The 27,474-nt window shown below is 42.1% G+C and overlaps 1 protein-coding gene and 1 non-coding gene across 2 annotated transcripts; one reads left to right on the forward strand and one right to left on the reverse strand.

The window, feature by feature from the left end:
- Nucleotides 1–1,284: 1,284 nt before the first annotated feature.
- LOC138366074 (dentin sialophosphoprotein-like) lies at nt 1,285–27,219 on the reverse strand. The gene is made up of 5 exons (XM_069326803.1): nt 27,176–27,219; nt 18,916–19,282; nt 17,135–18,718; nt 10,494–10,498; nt 1,285–1,807 (listed from the first exon to the last, which is right to left on the reverse strand). Exons 1-5 carry the CDS (start codon nt 27,217–27,219, stop codon nt 1,285–1,287), a joined length of 2,523 nt encoding a protein of 840 aa, XP_069182904.1.
- On the forward strand, nt 23,004–23,085 carry TRNAL-AAG (transfer RNA leucine (anticodon AAG)). The gene has a single exon. It is a non-coding gene; the product is annotated as a tRNA-Leu (tRNA).
- Nucleotides 27,220–27,474: the final 255 nt, after the last annotated feature.

Genomic DNA, 27,474 nt, shown 5'->3' on the forward strand with positions numbered 1-27,474 from the left:
GAGTCACTCCCACTGAGCTTAGTCTCCTCTTTGTTTCCAAAGTTTTTTGTTACCCTCGTCGCTCAGAGCCGGATTTGTACATTAAGTCCAAAACTTCGCCACATAAAACTGACAAAGTTTTGCAATATAAGTAATTGATATCGCTGGAGCGCGTTACGTCCAGTGGATAGCCATACAAGAAGCTGGGTAAGGTGCATAAAACTTTCCTGTTTTATCGACTGTCAGCCAATTTACTATGAGCGAGACTGCCGCCGAGTCGATAATAGTTGCAGATATGAATTCCAACCGAGTTTTTCTTGCGCCAGAGTTCCAATATTTTCCCTCCTCGGTGCCAAATCGTTCACAGGATTTTGTATCCAGCGACGATAGCTGCTGTAAAATTTGACATGGAGGAGAATGATGTATTATCAATGCACGCTGCTGAGTAGCAAATTTTACCATATTGTATTAAGAAATAAAATACAGATTCTTAAGCTGCATAAGTTGCTGTAACGTATTGTTCCCTAAAAGAAGGAAAATGTAGAATATACTATTTTATCAGATACGCCTACGATATGCAGTGAGAAACCAGTGACATGGCAAACCTCACTGACAAACCATAGTGCCAAACAAACCACATTGATGGGTTATGCCACCAATTTGAACATACATACTCAGACTACACATCTGTAGTTACCTGAATGATACACTGTGGTTCTGAACGATGTAGTTAGCAACTCCTCTATTTCTAAATCAAATAAATACAGAATAAAAAGCATTGCCTGCCAATTTTTACATGGAGGAAATGGAACGTCCAGTAAAGTTCGATGAAAGAATCATACAAGTGACACACACCACTTGCCAACCTGTTTACATGTGCGAAAAACGTAGTGACAAATCCCTTGATTAATATATATATATAATATATATATGATTATATATATATATATATATATATATATATATATATATATATATATATATATATATATATATATATATAAATAAAGGTCTTTCATCTATTTATATATTCATAATCTATTTTAGAATTCATTGAAAAGGCCAGTCTTATTGATCTATTAATCTGGGTATTTAGATTTCTATGAATAATAAAGTGTTTCTGCAGCGACCATGAGAGACGTTTATTACCTCCGTCAGTGTATGAATTTTACTTCAAAGCAATATGTGAAGAAAAAATGGTATTTCATTAAATTTCGTCTATGCTTCTGTGAACTAAATTTTTTTTTAGCTGGAGCTCTCTAAATCTTCACCAACAAAATCAAAATGTGAGCTGGATACAAATAGTCAAACCGTCCTGAAGCTATGTTCCAGTCCGTTCTCATCAACTAGCCCGTCCTCATCAACCAGCTCATCTTCATCAACCAGCCCGTCCTCATCAACCAGCTCATCTTCATCAACCAGCCCATCCTCATCAACCAGCTCATCTTCATCAACCAGTCCGTCCACATCAACCAGCTCATCTTCATCAACCAGCCCGTCCTCATCAACCAGCCCATCCTCATCAACCAGCTCATCTTCATCAACCAGCCCATCCTCATCAACCAGCTCATCTTCATCAACCAGCCCGTCCTCATCAACCAGCCCCTCCTCATCATCCAGCTCATCTTCATCAACCAGCCCATCCTCATCAACCAGCTCATCTTCATCAACCAGCTCATCCTCATCAACCAGCTCATCTTCATCAACCAGGCCGTCCTCATCAACCAGCTCATCTTCATCAACCAGGCCGTCCTCATCAACCAGCTCATCTTCATCAACCAGGCCGTCCTCATCAAGAAAGGCTCGACCCGTGTAGCCGCCAAACCCTCTGTATATAAATTAAAAACGCTCTATACACGACTCAAAACTGATGACTGTTTAACATTTCTCGAGCAGTGCTTCTCTGACGACCTCCGTTCGAATCGTAACTCTTTAAATACCTCACCCAGTAACTACAAACACAAATAATCGCCAACAGACCCTAAACGCCTAAGCTACCCTACGCCAAAATATGCTCAATACATTAACATATAATACTCAATGATATTTGAGAAAAATCGTACTTTGAACAAAGAGAATGTTAAAATTGACGAACGGTCTTTGGGGTCGGCCGTTGGATGGAATGAACATAGGAATCTCATCTCATTATCTCATCTTTTCCTCGTTTTCTCTTCCCCCCCTTTTCCTCCAACTGTCCTCCTCCTCCTCCTCGCTGCCATCTCCCTCACACATTTTCTATGAGTGTAATTAGGTTATGCAAATAGGGGAGTTAACTAAACTTAATAAATCATTTTCACAGGCAACAATTTTAGATGGATTTGTTCTCATTAATATTTTACGAAATTAATCGAGATATAATTGACAGGAATTGTAGACCTTGCAGTGAAAACCGCAAGGATGCGTCCTCTCATTTATTATAACAACCTTCATACAACTTAGGAAATGTAGACGTTTATCTCTCAGAATGTTTGGTAATATGTTTATTGTTTGTGATGTGTGTCTATGTATGTATTAACACGATGTACTGAACGGGGTGAGAATAGCTTGAGCTACCTCATCCCTTTGTGTGTATTTTACCTCAATAAACTTATTTCAATTTCAATTTCATACAACTTCCCTCATTATGAGAACTAACATCTCTGCCTCCTCTGACAAACTGAGGTATACTGATGTTGTGTATCAATACAATTGCAGTTCTGGAAATAAATGCTACATTGGACATACGACGAATACATCGAGCAGACGTCTTACACGTCATTTGCAAGAGGGAGGTATTAAGCAACATCATTCTCAACACCATTCTGAATCGCCATGCTCTTGCTGGCGACCTGACCTAAGGCTGCAGATGTTGCCAGTCCTTACATGGATTATCTGATCTTGAACAAAAGAACTTGAATACATGAATTTATCAAAAGTGATAATTTAAATACAAGGAGAATCAGGTGACCCTTACTTACACACCTCTGCTCTAATTCCTTAGGGATGAACCTTTCCCAACTTTCCAAGGCAGAATTACCACTCAACTGCATGCAGGCGATGAGTCACAATAACGTGGCTAAAGTAAGTTGACCAGACCACACACTAGAAGGTGAAGGGACGACGACGTTTCGGTCCGTCCTGGACCATTCTCAAGTCGAAACGTCGTCGTCCCTTCACCTTCTTGTGTGTGGTCTGGTCAACACTCAACTGCATGTTTTGTTCAAGGGGGTATTCACACTACCTTTAATACTGTCACCTATCTTAAACAGCTTCGGCTGTTACATAATGACACTTTTATGAGACATATTTTATAGTTCAAGATTCCGTTCAATACTGTCTTTATTTACTGCAGCCTTAGCAAGGGCGTCAACTTTATCATGTTCCTGCAGGCCAATGTGAGAAGGAATCCACAACATTTTGAGGCGCCCGAGTCGACGAGTGACCCTAGGTACCTGTCTCTCTGTCTGTGAGAGTTTCTGTCTTCCCGTTTCTGTCAGTGCACTTTTGTAGACATGTGCGTATTTGGAATTCGTGTGCATGTGTGTGAGCACATGTATAATTGGTTGAATGATGCATGCATGAATGAGTGTCTGAGAAGAGAATGCCACAAACATTCGAGTGTAAAAATAGATTTATATCATCGAGGTTTACGCGATCGAAGTACTGGCTCGAAACATCAAAATTAAAGGAAAGGGTAATGTGAAAATTAATTCAGTGAAACAGCAATAATGGCTGACGATTGAAATAGAATTGCTTTTAGTGTTATTAAAGCAGTAGAGGGAGAGAGAGCCATGCCTGCGGGCTCACTCAACCTGATGCATCAACAAAACTGATTTAAAATCTGATGTTCGGCCGTTTGATCTTACTAATTAGCGTGATAATGGGTGTCTAAATGTATAGGAAGTGTTGCTAATTGATGTTATGCTGGCTAATGGTAAAATTGACTGAATAAAAATTATACATAAATAGCTGTCGCACGCACTTATGTGCATTCAGTTCTCGAGGATAGAAAGTTGTTTGTTGTGGATCATCTTTGTTCAGATCACAGAAAAATATACAACCAGGGGCCCAGGAAGGGCGGAGAAATACGGTAAAATTCTTACTCTCTCAGTCAACTAACCTCCAAAACCCTTTCGATACATGTTTACACCATCAATTCTCCTCGTGAGCCAGGCACCATAAAACTTTTGCCAGCAGTTTTCTAATCCTCTACTGTAACCCAAACACTAATTACCATTCACAGACCCTACCTATTTTGACAAGACCACACACTAGAAAGTGAAGGGACGACGACATTTCGTCGGACAATCGACTTGAGAATGGTCTAGGACGGACCGAAACGTCGTCGTCCCTTCACTTTCAAGTGTGTGATCTGGTCAACATACTTCAGCCTCGTTATTGGGAGGCCTGCAGACTCCACCTATCTATATTCAATTCACCTCAGACACAACCTATTACTCCAGATTATGTCCCTACGCACACCCCACTTTCATTCAGAAACTTAATTCTAAATACAATTTAAAAAATAATATGTACCAAAATATCTATACCCCAGCAAATACCCACACGCTATCAGCCAATAATCCAACTACCAATCCTCACACACGCTTCTTCTACCCTAATCAACTCATGTTCCACCCCTCTACCCCCACCAACCACAATCTCCCTCCTACCCCAGCAATGATGGACGGAAATCAATCAAGGCCGAAGTCGTAAATACACTTAATGACCTCGCAAGAGGATAATAATCCCGAGGTAAACAATAGCACAACACCGGAACCCTAACATTTCCGGGAGAATATTGGCCGTAGTGTTGGGAGAAGGGACGAGCCCACACAGACCTAAGTGAGCCCACCCGGAGAAGGGAACGGTGAGCAGGAGCAAACAGAGGTGAGAGAGAGAGAGAGAGAGAGAGAGAGAGAGAGAGAGAGAGAGAGGGAGAGAGAGAGAGAGAGAGAGAGAGAGAGAGAGAGAGAGAGAGAGAGAGAGAGAGAGAGAGAGAGAGAGAGAGAGAGAGAGAGAGAGACTATTCTCAGCTTAAGTCCCGGGTTCGACTCTCGGCCAGAGCAGAAATAAAATGGTAGCGTTCCCTTCCGCCTAATGACTCTGTTCACCTAGCAAAAAATAGGTACCTGGGCGAGTGACAGCTACTAGGGACTGCATCCTGGTGATGGCCAGTAGTTAGATATACATACAAACGCACACTCCATACATATATACACTCACACAACACCGTATACATGATACACTCACTCTCCCCGTGACAAAAACCTGGAAGAGATTGACTGGGAACCAATCCATTAATGTTCACTTAGCAGTAATTTGGGACCTGGGAATAAAACAGATTGGCAGGTCGTGTTCCAGGGAAAACTAGCAGAGTAAGGCTTACCTTACTTTACGGTCACCTTGTCTTGCTTCCGTTGGTCAAGGTCCCCGCGGCCCGGTCCCTGACCAGGTCTTATGGTTGATGGTCTGGTCAACCAGGCTGTTGGACGCGCCTGCTTGCAGCCTGACGTATGACTCACAGCCTGGTTGATCAGGTATACTTTGGAGGTGTTTATCGTGTTCTCTCTTGAACTGGAAACCCTTCCAGTACACACGTCCATGTCACATGTCTCAGCCGACCTTTCACCGCCCACACATCCCCCCATTCCACTATAAACGACATCATTCCATCTCTCCACTCCACTTACTCCCTATCGTAAGCCTCTCCACCTACACCCCCCCAAGCCTCCACTAACTCCACACCCTCGACCCTCAGTTCGCCTTCTTAACGATTCTCCTTGAATGAACGTCACTTTTGAAGTGCAAGGAAAACAAAATCACTGCGCAATACCCATCACCACTGACACCCTCCCCACCTCATCTACGACCTATCACAACACCTCCTACTCTCACACTTCATTTTCTAGCATTAACTCTCACTCAAGCAACACAATCACCTTGAATTCCCTCCCCACTCACAAACTCCTCTGATTCAAAAGTTCATGTCAGGAGAATCCTTAAGTGTGGGACTCGAACGCTGGAAAAGATTCGAGGGCTTATGTTATATTCCTGATATATGTGAATGGCCTAAATGTTTAAGCAGATGCATTCATATCAACATTTGAGGACTATGACAAACATTATAAGCACAAGAGGTACGAGAGTCATAAAAAAAGATGCAGAATAATATGGATACACTCCATAAAATGGTCTGATATATGGCTTCTCAACTTCAACCAATTCAACTGCAAGGTAATGTTAACTGCAGAGAGAGCAAGAGAACCGCTGAACAGCATTGAATCAAGGGGACAGGACTCCATTAAATTGGAGTCGACATATCCAACAAATCTAATTACCATTCACAGACTCTGCCTATGTTGACCAGACCACACACTAGAAAGTGAAGGGACGACGACGTTTCGACGGGAGACATCTCCCATCACGCAGGGTGCAATCGCACCTCCACAGATCTCCAGTAACATCTATTGATACTGGTAATGTCTCAAAAGGATCACCACTTACGGGCTGTTCACTTTCTAGTGTGTGGTCTGGTCACACAAATGTCATAACATCATCTCACGCAAACCTGGAGAAGGAAGCCTTCAGAACACAGCACATGATATAATTAAGGCCATTCTAGAATAGACCGCTCCACTGAGGAACTCCGTCCTTAACAAACGGTGTCAAACTCTAACAATTTTAAATGTATGTAACAGCGCTAATAATATAACTTATTAAGCTAAGTAGCTTAGAGAGCTGAACCTCACCAAACTCAAGAAAGAGCAATTCGAGGAGGCATAATAACGACATATAAAATCCCCAGTAAGAATTTTTAAGGTCAATAAATATGACATCTTCGATGAAAAGCAAAACAGAACAGAGGAAAGTGGATGGAAACTAAAATACAGATAAGTTGCAACAGGGTTTCGGTGACTTATTTAGCTATATTAAAGTAAGCATAGAAAATGTATTAGAGGAGCCACTAGCAAAATGTTAATACGTAGAAGTGACAAAAACCGTTAGGCTCGGGGTTTATTGTGCATTAAACAGCCGAAAGCTGAAAAACCGGGGCTCAGCAGCAAGTGCTTGGCCCGACATGTAGACTTAGCTAAGTTCATTTAGGTAAATACACGCACACGACCGGAAAGAATGTTGTAGAGGTCAGGAAATTGAAGGACTTAGGGTGATGGGATGCAGCTAGACGATAAGAACAGGGGGAGGACTGCTGCAGTAAAGGCATTATTGGCATCTGAGAAAATAGTGAATCGGAAAGTTTAAATGTTGCGAAAGAGAGAGAGAGAGAGAGAGAGAGAGAGAGAGAGAGAGAGAGAGAGAGAGAGAGAGAGAGAGAGAGAGAGAGAGAGAGAGAGAGAGAGAGAGAGAGAGGATTGCGAGACAAAATGATAATTTTACAAGAGAGGAGTAAGAGGTCAGTTGAGACTGGGACCCCATGAGGACTGATTTATACTCTCTAATCCTACATATAGGACAGGGAAGCAGCACACTGCAGTGAACATAAGCTTGTTATCAATACTCATAATAATAATAATAACAATAATAATAGAATATGCAGCAACAAACAGACGTAGAACATCGACATATCAACACAGACTTTTTGCCGAGCATCGTTGGAATGCGTGATGTAAGGGTGTGTGTACTCGCACTAACAAAGGACCAGCATCCTGTTGTTGATAGAAGTATGGGCGATGCCGGTCGGCCCTGTCCAATATCCGGCCACTCAATGCATTACTTACCGAGGTTTGGTATCTCATATCCGGCTCGTGCACGAGGGTTCGTGCTATGATATGACATCCGGTGCATACTGTTGTAATGTGTGCCTTCGTCAGCTTTGTATCACCGGGAGCAGCTCAGTGTGCTTTAACTGTTGTTTGTATTATGACGTAAAGCACAAACACTCACGCAGGTGCAACCTTCGCCTGCACATGGACTTCATACACATATTCAACATTCGTATGTAGGCACATACATGCAACTTTGTTTCTCATTTCTTGATATTGGGTACCGCTGAATAAGTGTGATTTTAAGCAAGGTTAATGCTGATAAACTGCTGATAAGTCCTTCACGAAGCGCTTGAGTTGTTGTCAATATATTATTAGTTCAGTTCTTAATGCAGTATTGTGATCTTTGTTATCAGGTTCTGGCGAGTGGGGAATTCTTTGCCGTCGTGAGTGGAAGCTCCCTCACTCAGGTCAATTCCTTCAGGCGAGAAATGCACCGTATTACGAAAACCACAATTACGAACTCTCTGTAGGAGGCAAATATATCAGTATCTCAAACTACAAATTTACTAATAAATTCTAATTATATAAAATCGTAGATTTTCTAGTATGTAAATCTTTGTATAATTCAGTACTTTAGGTATGAAGCAACTATTAAAGATGGCAGGCACCCATCCAAAAGAATGCATATAACTGCCACTGATAATTATATATTTTTTGTAGGAAGATTCTAAATACATTGTGATTTTCATATCCCTATATTATTATAAGCATTAAATTATACAATTAGTCTCTAGTAATACAAAAATTCTACTTTCTTGCCTTTCACACGAAATAACCAAAAGCAAATTTCTCCTTACGTGTTATAGGTAATTAATGATTGTTCGTATGTTATAGTGTCGCCGTTCAAAGCGAACGAGAAAGTGTATTAATGCTTCCATTCTTAGCGAGCGGTGAGGAATTTTGAACGGAAGAGCAGGTTCATTAGGTCTCGTCACTAACATTACAGATCTCTGAAATTGAGCATGTAAAGGAGCATCACGAGGAGAAAGCGAGGAACCTATGGCGATGAAGGTATAGCAATTCAGCACTTGGAAGGCATGGCAATACAGCACTTTGGAAGGTATGGCAATACAGCAATATATAAAAAGTACATAGGGGGGACAGACTATAGGAGCTGGGATATGAAAACGAAATGATAACACAATGCCCAACCGCTTTACATCATCCGGGGTCGGAGAAGGGAGAGAGATGAGAGCAGTTCAGCAAAATACCTCCTGTGATATGGCTCATCCAGCTCCAGCATTGGGAAGATATTTCACTGTCGTGCTCTGAGAACTGGTTTAGGTGGCAGAATTGATGTCCGACGCACAATTCATTTTGCATTTTATTGATACCTTTTGATATCTTGAAAACCGATATACTGATAATTGATAACTTGATAGTTGATATCTTGATAGTTGATATCTTGATAGTTAACATCTTGATAGTTAACATCATGATAGTTGATATAATGAAACTAGATGTTTCAATAATAAATATCTTGATAATTAATATCTTGATAATTGATATATTGATAATTGATATTTCTGATAATTTATATCCTGGTAATTGACATCCTGATAATTGATATCCTAATAATTGAAAACTTGATAATTGATATCTAATAATTGAAAACTTGATAATTGATATCTTATAATTGAAAACTTGATCATTAATATCTATTGAAGTTATCAATATTGACAAATATCGATAATTTCTAGCTATTGTTGACTATTTTATGCAACAAGATGGGATAGCTAATGGGGGTCCTGCTCAGCCCATTGCCCAGATCTCTTCCCTCCCCCCCCCATTCACCCCATCTACCCGCACACACCCATTCGTATCTCACATCACACCTTCCCCATCTCCCCCATCGCTATAAATTATCTCCATCCACCTCATACATCTTCCCCATACCCTGCACACACACACACACACATTTCCTGTCATCCTCTTCCTCCAATATATCTTCCCCATTACTGTAACTAATTTTGTCCCTACACACTGTCTCCGTCACTGTACCTAAAAGGTGTATGTAGCAAGAATGCAAATATGTCTTTGTCAAAATCCATATCTGAATACACTATTCTTTTCTTTTTATTAACGCATTTAGGTACATCTGCATTTGTATAGGCGCCCTAGACTATATGAAGGGGAGTACATTGTGTCAAAAAGATGCTAAAAATCTCCATCACACAGGATAATTAATTGTTTGTTTTTTATTAATTTTTTATTTAAACGAATGCTAAACTCTGCGGGCTCAGGGTGCCACACTCCACTTCCACTGACTAAATGTTGTATAGGGGTAGACTTCGTCTACTCCTATACATAGGGGGTAGACTTTGTATCGTAGACTTCGTATAGGGGTAGACTTCGTCTACCCCTATACGAAGTCTATATCTTCCCTATAGGGAAGTCTACCCCTATACGAAGTCAATATCTTCCCTATAGGGAAGTCTACCCCTATACGAAGTCAATATCTTCTCTATAGGGAAGTCTACCCCTATATAAGGTAGACCCTATAGGGGTAGGTCTTCGCCCTCCCTTTCAGGAAGACATGTGGTCCGACCCTAAAACCGCCCCTATGAAGCTCCTCATAAAATAAACTTTAACCCAGCAAAGTTCAATGGGGCTAGTACGTGGCGTCTGGCCTTCAACCTCACACACATATTTTATTTTATAGAAATAATACATTCCTTAGTCTTTTCTTTCGCTGTTATCTTTGTCTCATTATCGTCATGAAACACAGTAATATACATCACAACGCACCTGTACTGTCAATGTTATTTTGCATTATCATTTTAGAATATAACAATTGTTTGCCATCTGAATTAACTTCTGGCTCTCTTGCCGTCATTAGTGTTTCGTTATTTAATATCGTTGATTTAATATCGTTTATTTTCGTTATTGTAACATCGTTTTCTTTCGTTCGGTTGGTGTTTGCGTCGCTACGACATACGAACAAATGATTTAAGGAAACTGGAGAAGTACTATTGGTCCGTCCGAGGCAGCTCCTATTTATATCTACTAGTACTTGTTTCTGTCTCTCGTAGAACGACAGACTTGCTACCGTCCACTGTGGTCGTCAGAGGTGGCGTCTGGGACGCACAAGGCACCGGCAGATGCCAAAGGTCTGTTGCCTTAATTGGCAGACGCGGTTTTTGTCGACGGGAGGGGGAGAGAGGGAGAGACGGAGAGAGAGGGAGAGATGGAGAGAGAGGGAGAGAGGGAGGGAAGTCCAAGGCGGCTTTATCGGTCGAGAGACAAAAGAAGCAACCAATTAGTAGGTTGGAGGATGCGCTCCCACGTCCCCACCTCCGCTCGTCAACGTGAGTCCAAACGACGTTCCCTAACATCACAAGAACATCAGAATAGAGGGATCTGCTGAAGATCTGTTGGGCCATACGTGGCAGCTTCTGTTCATACCCAACTAAACTCACTCGCTCGCGCGCGCATGTGTGTGTGTGTGTGTGTGTGTGTGTGTGTGTGTGTGTGTGTACGCACCTAGTTGTGCTTGCGGGGGTTGAGCTCTGGCTCTTTGGTATGGCTCTTTGTGTGTGTGTGCGTGTGTATGTTATATATATATACATTCTAATATCGCCCCTCTCCCCCATAAAAGTCGCGATCCGAAAGTCATCATTTACTGCTTCAAGTCGTCGCCCCCTGAATGTCGGTCCTTCCTGACGTTGCCCTCATCCTTCTTCTTTCCTCAGCCAGTAGTAGGACTCGGTGAGGAAGGGAGAGAAGGTACTAGCGACTTAAAAATAAGGGGGCCAGATTCACGAAGCAGTTACGCAAGCACTTACGAACCTGTATATCTTTTCTCAATCTTTGGCGGCTTTGTTTACAATTATTAAACAGTTAATGAGCTCCGAAGCACCAGGAGGCTGTTTATAACAATAACAAACAGCTGATTGGGAAGTTTGCATGCTTGTAAACTGTTTATTAAATGTAACCAAAGGCGTCAAAGATTGAGGAAAGATGTAAACGTTCGTAAGTACTTGCGTAACTGCTTCCTGAACCTGGCCCCCAAGGATCGAGAAAGACATGAAGCAGAAGAGACGTATTTAGCGCGTAACAAGCAGGAGAGAAATAGGACCATTGCAGGTCAAAGTAAACAAAAGGTAAAATTTTACTATGAAATCCTCTGTCTGAGGAATTTCAACGTAGTTTGCAACTCCAAAAGCAAACCCGGAAACGATAACCGCCGAGGAGAATACAATGTTTGCGAAGGTTATTGGTGTTCGCTTTGATAAAAACACATCTGCCAGCGAGACCAAAAATGTTGTAACAAGTTCAAAAGGAACACAGAATACAGGAATACTATATGTAACGAATCTGGAAATAAAAAAAATCAATCAAAGACGCACAGCTGCGCGGTATATTATTGAAAACGTGACATTCAGTGTTGTCATACACAAGATTGAACCTTATGAAGACAAATTCAATGGTGACTTACACCAGAATGCAACTCTCACTGATGACATACACACACACACACACAAAATACACTTAATGGTCACATACACCGAAAATACAACACGTATGGTGACATTCATCAAAATACAACACTTACTGGTGATGATAAACACAAAGAGCTTAAACCGAAACAAAAATATATGAAGAAAATAATACACTATACTGTTCAATGTATAAGACAAAGGAATGTAAAACTGGCCAGGTTCAATGGTATAATTAGGTGGGCTACGCCCAACCCAATTTTCCAACGTGGATTTTGTGGGTTACGTGCCTAGCATGTTCGGATCGGGAACACAGTTAATCAATTGGCAGTGTATGTATGTATGTATGTATGTATGTATGTATGTATGTATGTATGTATGTATGTGTGTGTGTGTGTGTGTGTGTGTGTGTGTGTGTGTGTGTTTGCCTCTCATAAATGACCGAATAACGCTTGATTTACTAATATAGTTTGCTGGCCGACCTTCGATTTCGCAGAGCTTACGAATAACCAGCCAACTGCCGATAGGAAACGTTGGTGAACCTCCTTGAGGATGGTGAAGGGCAAGACCGACACACATACACACAGCCAAATATGCTGAGACCGACACATACAGCCCAAAACGCACACACATACCGAAACACACACACACACACATATACCACAGGGTCGCGACATCAGTGACACTCCCCCAAAGGTAGCAACACTACTAACAATCCCACACCCAATGATATTAGAATAGTGTTTTGTAACTCAGGTAGTTCTTTACTTACAATACTCCTGAATTGTAAGTTGGAATCTTCCTCTTAACAGTAAGAAACTTAGTGCTGTGTAAGAAAGGCAGTTGTCACAATGTCTACACGTTACCTCCCGTATAATTATAACTTGTTTGTCTTAAGGGTTTTCTTAAGGCATTCAACAAGTCTTTACTAAACAATAAAGTCTCAACCTCCGCCACTTTTCCCGTTGCCGGGATATATAATTACCTCTCGTATAATTATAACCTGTATCTAACCCCACCCCTTCCTTTTTAGATCTGAAGAGGTTTCCCGGAAACTCGAGGTGCCACTAGAGAGGAAAACACTGGTAATTGGCACGCCTGATCGCCCATTGGCTATCAGGGTGATCTCCACCTCCCTGGAGACCACCTTTATCCTGAACCAGTCTCCTATGCGAACACTGGGGAAGGAACACACTGGAAATGAATGAGAGAAACGGGCAAGGAACGAAAGAGTTGCATAAAAAAGTTATTCAGAAACCCCACGCAAACGGAAATCCTAAAAAGTGTTGCTGCAAATAAGAAGCACTTGAGTAAAGGGAAGAGGGAACATTGCAAAATGTTTGTATCAACGAAACTCGACAGGCTCAGAAAGTCGTGAGTGGATGTCGTAAGAGGATTCAGAGAGAAGGGAGGGTGAGAGCAATATCACAGTCCCTGCTATCCCAGGTCCCACTATCCCACCTCCTGCTGTCCATGGTCCCACTATCCCAGCTCCTGCTGTTCCAGGTCCCACTATCCTAGCCCCTGCTGTCCCAGGTCCCACTATCCCAGCCCCTGCTGTCTCAGGTCCCAGTATCCTAGTCCCTGCTGTCTCAGGTCCCTCTTTCCCAGCTCCTGCTGTCCTAGTCCCACTATCCCAGCCCCTGCTGTCCCTGGTCCCACTATCCCAGCCCCTGCTGTCCCTGGTCCCACTATCCCAGCCCCCACTGTCCCAGGTCCCACTATCCCAGCTCCTGCTGTCCCAGGTCCCACTATCCCAGCCCCTACTGTCCCAGGTCCCACTATCCCAGCCCCCACTGTCCCAGGTCCCACTATCCCAGCCCCGCCAACTGTTACCTCAGAAGGCTGCCCAATATCCCGCGAGAGAATGTGTGTCAACGATCCCTGAAGAAAGGAACCCCGTGGCAGAGATTTTGAGAGCGTATTCTGCTGCCTTAAGTGAGGAAGCATCACTTGCGTACACTGCTCCATATCTCCTCATATCATTCCCCGCGGGACTCCTCGCAGGGGTGGGAAGCAGTGTTGTGGTAGTAGGGGGGTATAATCTTCTTTACTGAGGGGCGAATTATGCATAGAAATTTAACATTCCGAGTGGTATAAACAAGTGTAATAGGGGGAAATTTGTAGTTTTAATTCTAAATATGTGCAGGAGTGAAATGAGACTGACAACTGAAGAATGCATGTACTCACGAATACAAGAGATGAATCTCACTCTTGTAAGGATTTTTACTCTGATTTGACCTCATCGCGCTCACCCACACCTTCAACAGACACCATAAATATGACTTCATTAACCCTATGACTAAATTTTGTGTCATAAGGTTAAATCATTTATTGAGGAAGTCGGTTAAAATACACGACTTGAATCTGACACCGTTATTGTTTGTGTTTTGAGACTTTGGTGTAGTTTACCATGCACTTGGAAAGGATCAGGATAAGAATTTGGGTTGGGATGGAGAAAGGATTAGTGCCCTACCACCTGGATGATCGGGGATTAAACGCCGACCTGCATGAAGTGAGACCGTCGCTCTACTCCTTTGCTTCGTCCCATCTCAAATCCTTATCCTGATCCCTTCGAAGTGTTACATAGTCGTAATAACTTCGACTTCGTTACATAGCTTGTAACTTTCTCTTCATACTTCCTTTTCCTTTTCCCCTGCAGTTACACGATTTTTTTTTACATAATGTTAAAAAACTAACTTGATATACAGAATTTAACATCAAGTCAAACTATGTGCTACAAATGCTCTCTGTATTATGATTATGAACCACGTTTTCCAACAGGAAATGGATCCATTACCAGTCTAAAACAACCTATGAAAATTCACGTGTTCAAACTTTTTATACATTATCAAACTTTTATACATTTTGAAGCGCTTAGTAATTTTCAAACTTTAAAACATTTGTTATTTTTATAAATCCATTAAATTCGAGGCAAATGATTTCATGCAAATTCAAAACTAATAAATCTGTCAAATTCTGTTAACGTAAGTCAAGAGGCAAAATTGATGCGTTCGAAAATTAAATACAGCTTAATAAAACTTGAATTTTTATTCATAGTATTCTGAAAGGTGCTTGTGGGCGAGGCCTCAGCATTAACAAGTGCTTGTGGTCGAGGCCTCAGCATCAACAGGTGCTTGTGGGCGAAACCTCAGCATTAACAGGTACTTGTGGGCGAGACCTCAGCATCAACAGGTGCTTGTGGGCGAGACCTCAGCATCAACAGGTGCTTGTGGTCGAGGCCTCAGCATTAACAGGTGCTTGTGGTCGAGACCTCAGCATCAACAGGTGCTTGTGGGCGAGACCTCAGCATTAACAGGTGCTTGTGGTCGAGGCCTCAGCATCAACAGGTGCTTGTGGGCGAGACCTCAGCATTAACAGGTGCTTGTGGTCGAGACCTCAGCATTAACAGGTGCTTGTGGTCGAGACCTCAGCATCAACAGGTGCTTGTGGGCGAGACCTCAGCATTAACAGGTGCTTGTGGTCGAGGCCTCAGCATCAACAGGTGCTTGTGGGCGAGACCTCAGCATTAACAGGTGCTTGTGATCAAGGCCTCAGCATTAACAGGTGCTTGTGATCAAGGCCTCAGCATTAACAGGTGCTTGTGATCAAGGCCTCAGCATTAACAGGTGCTTGTGGTCGAGGCCTCAGCATTAACAGGTGCTTGTGGTCGAGGCCTCAGCATTAACAGGTGCTTGTGATTAAGGCCTCAGCATTAACAGGTGCTTGTGGTCGAGGCCTCAGCATTAACAGGTGCTTGTGATCAAGGCCTCAGCATTAACAGGTGCTTGTGATCAAGGCCTCAGCATTAACAGGTGCTTGTGATCAAGGCCTCAGCATTAACAGGGGCTTGTGGTCAAGGCCTCAACATTAACTCCTCAAGTGAGAGGAAACAAGGTAAGGGGGGGAAATGATATTCCTTAATGAATAAGGTGCTTTTGCACCTTAACAAAGACGAAAGACGAGGTCATTGATAATTTCTAAGCACAAATATTCCTTTAATTTGTCTTTGCTTTAAAACTTCGTTTTGGCTCACCTTCATGTAGAGCCACGCATCAGTATGACTATGTAGCACTTGGAAGAGATAAGAAAAGATTAGAGCAGTGTTATGAACACGGAATGGAGGAGCAGTTCCAAAGCCTTTGCACCACTGGTAATCGAACACAGACCTGCAAGAAGCGAGACGGTCTCTCTACCGACCTATCCAAGCCAAAGAAGGTGGCTAAGCCATTACTGGTATATTACCCCTGGTAGATTAAGAAAGGATACTTTAAATTGATCGTTTTCTTGGCGTTGGCAAACCTTTGGAGGACGGGCTGAATAATTCGTGTCTGAATCATTGGCTATGCCACAGCGAGGAATCAGGATAAGGAGGGATCAGAAGGGATCAAGATAAGGATTTTGGGATGGGACGGAGGGAAGGAATGGTGCCCAGCCACTTAGATGGTTCGGGATTGAACGCCGACCTGCGTGAAGCGAGACCGTCGTTCTCCCGCCCAGCCCAAGTGGTTGGGTACAGAGAGAGAGAAAGGAATGCAAGGAGTGATAGTGAAGTGGAGACACCAATATAAAAAGTAAGGCTCGGAGAGATAGCGAAGGGGGAGGCAGGGAGGTGAGGGCAAGGAGGGAGAGAGAGAGAGAGAGAGAGAGAGAGAGAGAGAGAGAGAGAGAGAGAGAGAGAGAGAGAGAGAGAGAGAGAGAGAGAGAGAGAGAGCCTGAGGGAGATAGCAGCCACACGGCCAGCCAATATATCTAGGCCCCACAATGGCGCTCCCTCGCAGACTCTGACACCTGAACCAGAATGAAAGACCTTAGTAGGACTTCCTCTCTGCCATTTTCATCAACGTGTTATAGTTTGTTCAGTAATATGCTTAGCAAATGTGCGTTGCTTTGTGTAGTATCATCAGCATTACACACCTGGCTTCTTGAATTATCATCAGCATTACATACCTGGCTTCTTGAATTATCATCAGCATTACATACCTGGCTTCTTGAATTATCATCAGCATTGCATACCTGGCTTCTTGAATTATCATCAGCATTACATACCTGGCTTCTTGAATTATCATCAGCATTACACACCTGGCTTCTTGAATTATCATCAGCATTAAACACCTGGCTTCTTGAATTATCATCAGCATTACACACCTGGCTTCTTGAATTATCATCAGCATTACACACCTGGCTTCTTGAATTATCATCAGCATTACATACCTGGCTTCTTGAATTATCATCAGGACTACATACCTGGCTTCTTGAATTATCATCAGCATTACACACCTGGCTTCTTGAATTATCATCAGCATTACATACCTGGCTTCTTGAATTATCATCAGCATTACATACCTGGCTTCTTGAATTATCATCAGGACTACATACCTGGCTTCTTGAATTATCATCAGCATTACACACCTGGCTTCTTGAATTATCATCAGGACTACATACCTGGCTTCTTGAATTATCATCAGCATTACATACCTGGCTTCTTGAATTATCATCAGCATTACACACCTGGCTTCTTGAATTATCATCAGCATTACACACCTGGCTTCTTGAATTATCATCAGCATTACACACCTGGCTTCTTGAATTATCATCAACATTACACACCTGGCTTCTTGAATTATCATCAGCATTACATACCTGGCTTCTTGAATTATCATCAGCATTACATACCTGGCTTCTTGAATTATCATCAGCATTACACACCTGGCTTCTTGAATTATCATCAGCATTAAACACCTGGCTTCTTGAATTATCATCAGCATTACACACCTGGCTTCTTGAATTATCATCAGCATTACACACCTGGCTTCTTGAATTATCATCAGCATTACATACCTGGCTTCTTGAATTATCATCAGGACTACATACCTGGCTTCTTGAATTATCATCAGCATTACACACCTGGCTTCTTGAATTATCATCAGCATTACATACCTGGCTTCTTGAATTATCATCAGCATTACATACCTGGCTTCTTGAATTATCATCAGGACTACATACCTGGCTTCTTGAATTATCATCAGCATTACACACCTGGCTTCTTGAATTATCATCAGGACTACATACCTGGCTTCTTGAATTATCATCAGCATTACATACCTGGCTTCTTGAATTATCATCAGCATTACACACCTGGCTTCTTGAATTATCATCAGCATTACACACCTGGCTTCTTGAATTATCATCAGCATTACACACCTGGCTTCTTGAATTATCATCAACATTACACACCTGGCTTCTTGAATTATCATCAGCATTACATACCTGGCTTCTTGAATTATCATCAGCATTACATACCTGGCTTCTTGAATTATCATCAACATTACATACCTGGCTTCTTGAATTATCATCAGCATTACACACCTGGCTTCTTGAATTATCATCAGCATTACACACCTGGCTTCTTGAATTATCATCAGCATTACACACCTGGCTTCTTGAATTATCATCAGCATTACACACCTGGCTTCTTGAATTATCATCAGCATTACATACCTGGCTTCTTGAATTATCATCAGGACTACATACCTGGCTTTTGAATTATCATCAGCATTACACACCTGGCTTCTTGAATTATCATCAGCATTACATACCTGGCTTCTTGAATTATCATCAGCATTACATACCTGGCTTCTTGAATTATCATCAGGACTACATACCTGGCTTCTTGAATTATCATCAGCATTACATACCTGGCTTCTTGAATTATCATCAGGACTACATACCTGGCTTCTTGAATTATCATCAGCATTACATACCTGGCTTCTTGAATTATCATCAGCATTACATACCTGGCTTCTTGCATTATCATCAGCATTACATACCTGGCTTCTTGAATTATCATCAGCATTACATACCTGGCGTCTTGAATTATCATCAGCATTACATACCTGGCTTCTTGAATTATCATCAGCATTACATACCTGGCTTCTTGAATTATCATCAGCATTACATACCTGGCTTCTTGCATTATCATCAGCATTACATACCTGGCTTCTTGAATTATCATCAGCATTACATACCTGGCGTCTTGAATTATCATCAGCATTACATACCTGGCTTCTTGAATTATCATCAGCATTACATACCTGGCTTCAGCATTTCCGGTCCTTAATCTTAAACAATTGTAAAGGCCAATAGGAAAGCTAAAGAGAGTCGCCAACTCAAGAAATTAATATAAGTCCAATATCACTATTCTTAATTATTGTGTACCCAAAATCATGCCCAATACTACTGTATTTACATTTTGGTGAATTACAGGTGAATTATATCATTGAAGACTTAATTACTAATATTCGTTTGAATCTGATCCCTGATATGTTCAGAGACTCCGAAAAGAAGTATTTTATCTAAACTGTAAGTCTGAAGAAATTAAATATATTGATCAATCTACAATTTCACACCAGAAAAAAGGTTGAGATCTCGATACAACAAAATCATTTTTTCAAAGGCTTCTCAATATTCATTTATTATTCCTCCAGGAAGTATTTACCGACAACAAAACGATGTTAAGTCAAACAGTTAAAGGAAACTTGTACACAAGCAAAAACTACTCTCGGCCACAGAAGAGGATTCAGTGGTAATGCCTCACTACCTGCTGATTTTCCCTCCCTGCTGATTTTCCCTCCCTGCTGATTTTCCCTCCCTGCTGATTTTCCCTCCCTGCTGATTTTCCCTCCCTGCTGATTTTGCCTCCCTGCTGATTTTCCCTCCCTGCTGATTTTCCCTCCCTGCTGATTTTCCCTCCCTGCTGATTTTCCCTCCCTGCTGATTCTCCCTCCCTGCTGATTCTCCCTCGCTGCTGATTCGCGGGATTCAATCCAAAATGCTCCTTTTCTCGGAGCCTCTCCTGCGGTGGGCGTTGACGTAAATCCACTGGTGGGATATTGCCTACATGGGGAAATGGTTTTCGAGATGAGTGGACAGGCGGAGTGGGAGCAGGGAAATGCGTGGAAAAGCAGGTAGATGAAGCAGAGAATGGCGGAAGAGATGGTGTGACAATACAGGGAGAGCAAAGTGGTTAAAAAGCAAAGTGTGTGAGCAGGCCTGTGGGAACAGTAGCAGGGAGGTGAAGCAGGATTTCACTATAGAAGCAGGCGCATCAGCAGGGAGCTGGAATGGAGCAGGAACGGGGAGGGAAAGCAGAAGTAGAGACGGGGAATACAAGCACGGGAGTGCGATCAAATAGGCTCTATCTGCTCCTATGCAATTTGTTTATCTTTCAGAACCCATTATGTGACAACAACCTTTATGTTAATTAAACTAAACTTGCCACAGATGAGAATAAACTGCCTATGTATGATAACGCTCACTGTAACTAGCTCGTCACTGCTGCACCTTTGCTTTGCTCAACGATATTGGGGTTGAGCACCTGACCCCAGCATGTTTCTCTGCAAGCTTTTACACCTTTTGTTTCATTTTTATTTAACACATTTAGGTACAGCTGCATTTGTGAAGCTACCCTAGACTACATGAAGGGGAGTTCAAGAACCAGTTACGTGATGCTAAAAATCCCCATCACACAGGATGGTTAGTCATACAGAGAGCATGTGATAAGTAGTCTGCACTGGCAGACTCCGGGTGCATTATGAGGATATCCTGGAACACAAGAGGACTACAGCTCCCAGGAGTGGTGGGTGGTTGTTACGGCCACTTTGGGACAGTAACCGGGTTCTTGCTGTTAATGTATCTTATAACCTCTTCATCTTTATCCAATCCCAAGTCGGTGGTAAGTTTTCAAGAACTGGTTGTGGCAAGTAGTAGTGCAATGAATAAATAAGCAATACACTCTTACACCTTCATCAATATATTTACACCTCCACCACGATATATATTATATTAAAGTTTTACTAACACATATTTACAATGTGTCACTTTCACTCAGTACACAATACATCGGCAGTCTTCATCAATCCCGGTGAATCCACTTTCCAAGTACACGTCGGCCACACATAATGGCAAAACACCAGCGAGTCACCTAAATATGTTAATAATAAATAATAATCGAGTTAACCTTCAACACAGGCCAGTCAACGCACACCGTATCCTCACGGTCTCAAATAGTTACATACAGGGGTAGCTAGCACCCTGGCAGAAGTCTCTAGTCGCTCACTAGCAGCACTTCTCAACAGACGAACCACTGTCGTCTCTTAACGCTTCCTGGCCAATCCTGAGTACGTCGGCCCATCCAACACTGCATAAATCAGCAGCTAAACCACTGCTACAACCGACGGCGGCCACTTTGTCCTCTCACAGGACCAGGTTAAGAGTTCTGGACTGCCCAAGGTGAACTGCCCTCCTCAGCGCAATTGCCTCCTTACGTCACCTCTGGATGACCTTAGGATAACACCCTTCCACCTGGGAACTGAAATTGTAATTGTAGTTGTAACCTAGATGGCGTTGATCTCAATGAGCCACCCACCAGAGGTCATCCTCATCGACTTCACCTTCCAACTGAGGCAGGAAACCGCAACCTTTCATCGTTTCCACGCCACCACCAACAGATGGCGTTGTCTGAGTTGCACCCAATACCGGGAAGTTGGAGTGCAGATCCACAGATGTCGCAGAAATCGCCACTCCACACTCCAGCGACGGTGTCGATACCGTAACAGTGGTGGTGGTGCAAGAGTGGCTCTTGGACCCCGCCTTTCTAACCAATTTTATTGTTCCTTTATTATGTCTACTACATATATTCCTCTCTAACACACACACACACACACACACACACACACACACACACACACACACACACACACACACACACACACACATCCCCAGGAAGCAGTCCGTAGCAGCTGTCTAACTCCCAGGTACATATTTACTCTTAGGTGAACAGGGCACCAGGGTGAAAGAAACTCTGCCCATTTGTTTCTGCCTCTGCCAGAGATCGAACCCTGACCCCAGAGCGCTGTCCACTCAACCGTGAGGCCCGGTGTGTATTCACCTATTTGTACTCACCAATTTGTGCTTGCGGGGATTGAGCTCTGGCTCTTTGGTCCCGCCTCTCAACTGTCAATCAACTGGTGTACAGGTTCCTGAGCCTATTGGGCTCTATTATATCTACACTTGAAACTGTGTATGGAGTCAGCCTCCACCACACCACATCCTATTGCATTCCATTTGTCTACTACCCTTACACTGAAAAAATTCTTTCTAACGTCACTATGGCTCATTTGGGCACTCAATTTCCACCTGTGTCCCCTTGTGCGTGTGCCCGTTGTGTTAAATAGTCTGTCTTTATCTACCCTATCAATTCCTTTGAGAATCTTGTATGTGGTGATCATGTCCCCTCTAACTCTTCTATCTCCCAGTGACGTGAGATTTAACTCCCATATTCTCTCCTCGTAGCTCATACCCCTCAGTTCTGGTACTAGTCTGGTGGCAAACCTTTGAACCTTTTCCAGTTTAGTCTTATGCTTGACTAGCTATGGGACCATTTATATATGTGTGTGTGTGTGTGTGTGTGTGTGTGTGTGTGTGTGTGTGTGTGTGTGTGTGTGTGTGTGTGTGTGTGTGTGTGTGTGTATTTCAGAAAAGAAACACCAGATACAATGGTTCTGAGAGTACATACGTTGATGATAAAATACTCGTTTATTTGTACTTATGAGTGGTTGAGCTTCAGCTCTTGTGGTACATTCTTGCAATAATTAATTAAACAGTGTGATATCTCTCCATTCAAATGCATCATACAGTTTATTATAAATGAAACGCTTATCACCAGAAAAAGACAAGACTCATGACAGATAACTTAATCATCTATTAGGTAACCCCTTACACTATCTTCTTACTAGAAACCTGTTTAGCTGCATGCAACGGTAGCGTGGCCGAGCGGTCTAAGGCGCTGGTTTAAGGCACCAGTCTCTTCGGAGGCGTGGGTTCGAATCCCACCGCTGCCAGGAACTTTTCCTCTTTGTTATATTAGAATGAGGTGGTTGGGCGGAGGGCGCCGTCTTAACAGCATGTAGGGCAATGCCCTAGTACACAATGGAGTGGCCATAGACGATCGGACCCTTCCCGAAGGATTGATTAATTCCTCTGGCATCGTAACAACGAAATTATTGCCGTTATTTACAATATATTCATCTGACATCTGGGTTAGATATAAGATGATGTTAGATGTCGGGGGCCTGATGTCTGAGTGGACAGCGCTGGTGATTCGTAGTCCTAAAGTTCCGGTTTCGATTCCCGGCGGAGGCGGAAACAAAGGGGCAGAGTTTCTTTCAACCTTATGCGCCTATTCACCTAGCAGTAAGTAGGTACCTGGGAGTTAGACAGCTGCTACGGGCTGCTTCCTGAGGATGTGTAACAAAATGGGGGCATGGTCGAGGACCGGGCCGCGGGGACGCTAAGCCCCGAGATTATCTCAAGTTCTCAAGATTTACGGAGCTCGAGTCTTCCTAGTAGGAGTCAAACTAGAGAGAAAGGACTGTGCAACCCAACACAACAATAATGTATAATATTAGATAGTGGAATACCCTCAGACTGTCACCCTTCCTCTGGCCAGGAGAAGGGATTCACACATCATCAGTGTCTCAAAGACAAAACATGTTGGATGAAGACAAGTTCCAGCAGGAACTGGATCAATTGGGCTGTGATGGCTATATGGATCGGCGAATCGAAACTAACCATTGCCTAATTGATCGGGCTATCTCTAGAGAAACTTAACTTCAGGTCTGGCTTCGTCTAAAAATAAATTCACGAGACTTTTCGTCAAACAAAATCTGGTTAAAAGAGTATCAAAACTCCAAGCAGACCTCAAACTCCAAAATACAGTCTGGTTTTCCAAAGCAATACATGCAATGTTTTTTTCTTGGAGTTTCAGCACCAGATGAACTGTCGTATAAGCAATCTCATTGCGAGTTACAGACGTGAAAAGATGGTCCGAAGATAAAGAAGAGAATAGTAGTCGATGGTAAGAGAGAACACAGAATGCTAGAGTTCACCGAAGCGTGTAGATTTAGATTAAAAGCTGTGAAGGGTAGCATGGGAGGTCGTCCACTAAAATGGAACCAGTATGCCAGGAGGGTTCCAATCGTACTATGCATGAACGAGGGCTGAGTGTGGGAGATGGAATTGAAAGTGCAGAGAATAAATAAATACATAAATATAAATATGTATATATATATACAGTATATATATATATATATATATATATATATATATATATATATATATATATATATATATATATATATATATATATTATTAAATATGACCGAAAAAGTAAGATTAATAATTCTAACACGAATTTTCTCAATCTTTCGTACATTACGCTTCACTGTTGGAGGTAAATCAAAAATCACTTCTCCAAAATTCATTTTTATTTCTAGTCTGACGCGACACGGGCGCGTTTCGTAAAACTTATTACATTTTCAAAGACTTCACAAATACACAACTGATTAGAACTTACGTCTCTCTGATATTATATCTACATTTGAGTGAGGTGGGAAGGGTGATGTGGCATTAACACAAGACAGAACAGGAGGGGATATTAATAGGGTATTAAAAGTATCAACACAAGACAGAACAGAAACAATGGGTATTGAATAGAAGTGTTTGTAGAAAGCCTATTGGTCCATATTTCTTGATGCTTCTATATTGGAGCGGAGTCTTGAGGTGGGTAGAATATAGTTGTGCAATAATTGGCTGTGCAATAACAGCCAATTATTGCACAACTATATTCTACCCACCTCAAGACTCCGCTCCAATATAGAAGCATCAAGAAATATGGACCAATAGGCTTTCTACAAACACTTCTATTCAATACCCATTGTTTCTGTTCTGTCTTGTGTTGATACTTTTAATACCCTATTAATATCCCCTCCTGTTCTGTCTTGTGTTAATGCCACATCACCCTTCCCACCTCACTCAAATGTAGATATAATATCAGAGAGACGTAAGTTCTAATCAGTTGTGTATTTGTGAAGTCTTTGAAAATGTAATAAGTTTTACGAAACGCGCCCGTGTCGCGTCAGACTAGAAATAAAAATGAATTTTGGAGAAGTGATTTTTGATTTACCTCCAACAGTGAAGCGTAATGTACGAAAGATTGAGAAAATTCGTGTTAGAATTATTAATCTTACTTTTTCGGTCATATTTAATAATATATGTCTACAGGAAAGACTGCTACCAAAATATACTAATATATATATATATATATATATATATATATATATATATATATATATATATATATATATATATATATATATATATATATATATATAGTGTGTGTGTGTGTGAATTAGAATGACTGTACGAGGTCAGTACCCCTGACACTTGAGGTTAGCCTCGCCTCAACTTTACACGATGATTTCTGCTGGGTACGCGCCCAACATGGTTGGATTGAGATCGTTATAATTCAAGAGGAAACAGGATTGCCACATGCTTATATTCACACCCACGACGATTTTCGCACAGACGCCAGTGCGACGCATTTTTTGAGGTTTCGCATTTTTTTTTTTTTTGAGGTTTCGTCGACCTTGAGAGGGATCAAGAATCATACAGCCGTGAAAGGGCGAAAAAAAAAATTATCAGTAATATTCTATACATACAGAGTCGATATTTTTTTCTATTTGTGCAAGAATCAAAACTTTAAAAATCTCGTAATTCATCCATAAAGCTTAACAAAAACACAATATGTTACAACTTAATCGGATGGAAACTGATGATCAAAGTTCTGAAATATTTATTACTGAAAATGCGATTTTGAGATTTATATTTTCCATGATAAAAATGTTGCTCGAGTGACACAGTAAGATTACTTGGGATCAGAATAACCTAGTAAAGGTACACGAATTTCTGTTAACAATATATTATAAATGTATTTTAATTTTTCAGATAAATTTAAAATAAATCATTAACTTTACTAATTATAAATACAAGAAATATCTAGAATTGGACGGTTTCTGTATTTAAAAATTGAAATATTGCTCAATTGCTTATTTGTGTTATGTAATAAAAATATGAAAAAATCTATAATTTTCCGGAAGGTCCCATTAGAGGGGCAAAAAAAGTTAATAATTAAATATAAATTTGAGAACGTACTTGTAAGGAAGATTTCTCGTGCAAATTATAGGCGAGAAACTTGTCTTACTTGTCAGGAGCAACTAGTGAAGCACTTTGAACCACTCACACAGCTTTATCAGGTAGGACAGAGACGGGTGGGTACGTTTGCTTTCACCTGGTGCCTTTACTAGCAGTAAAATAGGGGTCAGTATAGATGGCCAAAGAGGTCAACGATATAAGCCTAAGTACAGACATCCTGTCCTTGTCAAACTTTATTAATTTTGTAGGATTACTGGTGATTGTATAGCAAGAAAGGAAGTCGGTTCCTATATAGGCACCCCTCTGTGAAGTCGGTGGATATGAAATGGCCTGCCGCGTGTCCATAGATTTTAGCATTTGTTTATATATTAGTAATCCTATTCACAGTGTCGTCGCTACCCTGGTGTGGGCCAGACGTGTAGGCCTACCCCTCCACATGGATTTACTGCTAAAGGGGTACAGACGGCCTTAAGGCTTTCGCAACCTTACAGTGATATATACCATCTAGCTCCTGGAAGCTTTCGCCTAGATTTCAAAGTGGTGAGCAGTGCAATCTGATCAGATATGGACAAACAATACCTATGTATTTGAAGTGGCGCCTTGGGCAGTGGGGACATGGCCGCTTCCCCTTACCTCACGCCTGGTGGGCAGACGCCTGAGGTGGTACCCCGGGCGCTGGAACTTTAGCCCCTATTGCCCCGTTCCCTAAAGCTGTAATTCCCCTGTACAGCCTGGACACGGTGGCACGAACGGACCACTTGCACACCACTATACAGATGCCTCAGTGATTGGTGGTACCAGTGCAGTGTTACATACAGTGTAGAGGACTATTAAGTGTGTGTGTGTGTGTGTGTGGATAAAGCAGGTTTCAGAGTGGCACTCTCTACACCTGTCACTCTGGTCGGAGCCACACTACCCTCAGCAGTGTTGCCAGCTGACCGCGTATACACCTGCGTTCGCTTGTAAGTGTCTGAACTATTCATCTTGTCTCTGCACTATGATTAGTAGCCGCTGTTGTTCTGGGTCCAGGCCATAGCCTGAAGTGCTACTCTGTGGTAGAAGCTGATGTGTATTGTCACTTCATGTTGTGACTCTGGCAACTATGGCCACTTCCCTCCCGCCTTCTGGGGACACCCACAGCGACCCTTCCCAAAATGCTTCAGACGCAGTTGCGTCCACTTCAGCCACCTCCCCGCATGACTTACAGCATGACCAATCACTCCATCCCAGTATAGCCG

Source organism: Procambarus clarkii, chromosome 18, assembly GCF_040958095.1.
Source record: "Procambarus clarkii isolate CNS0578487 chromosome 18, FALCON_Pclarkii_2.0, whole genome shotgun sequence".
Classification (NCBI taxonomy): Eukaryota; Metazoa; Arthropoda; class Malacostraca; order Decapoda; family Cambaridae; genus Procambarus; species Procambarus clarkii.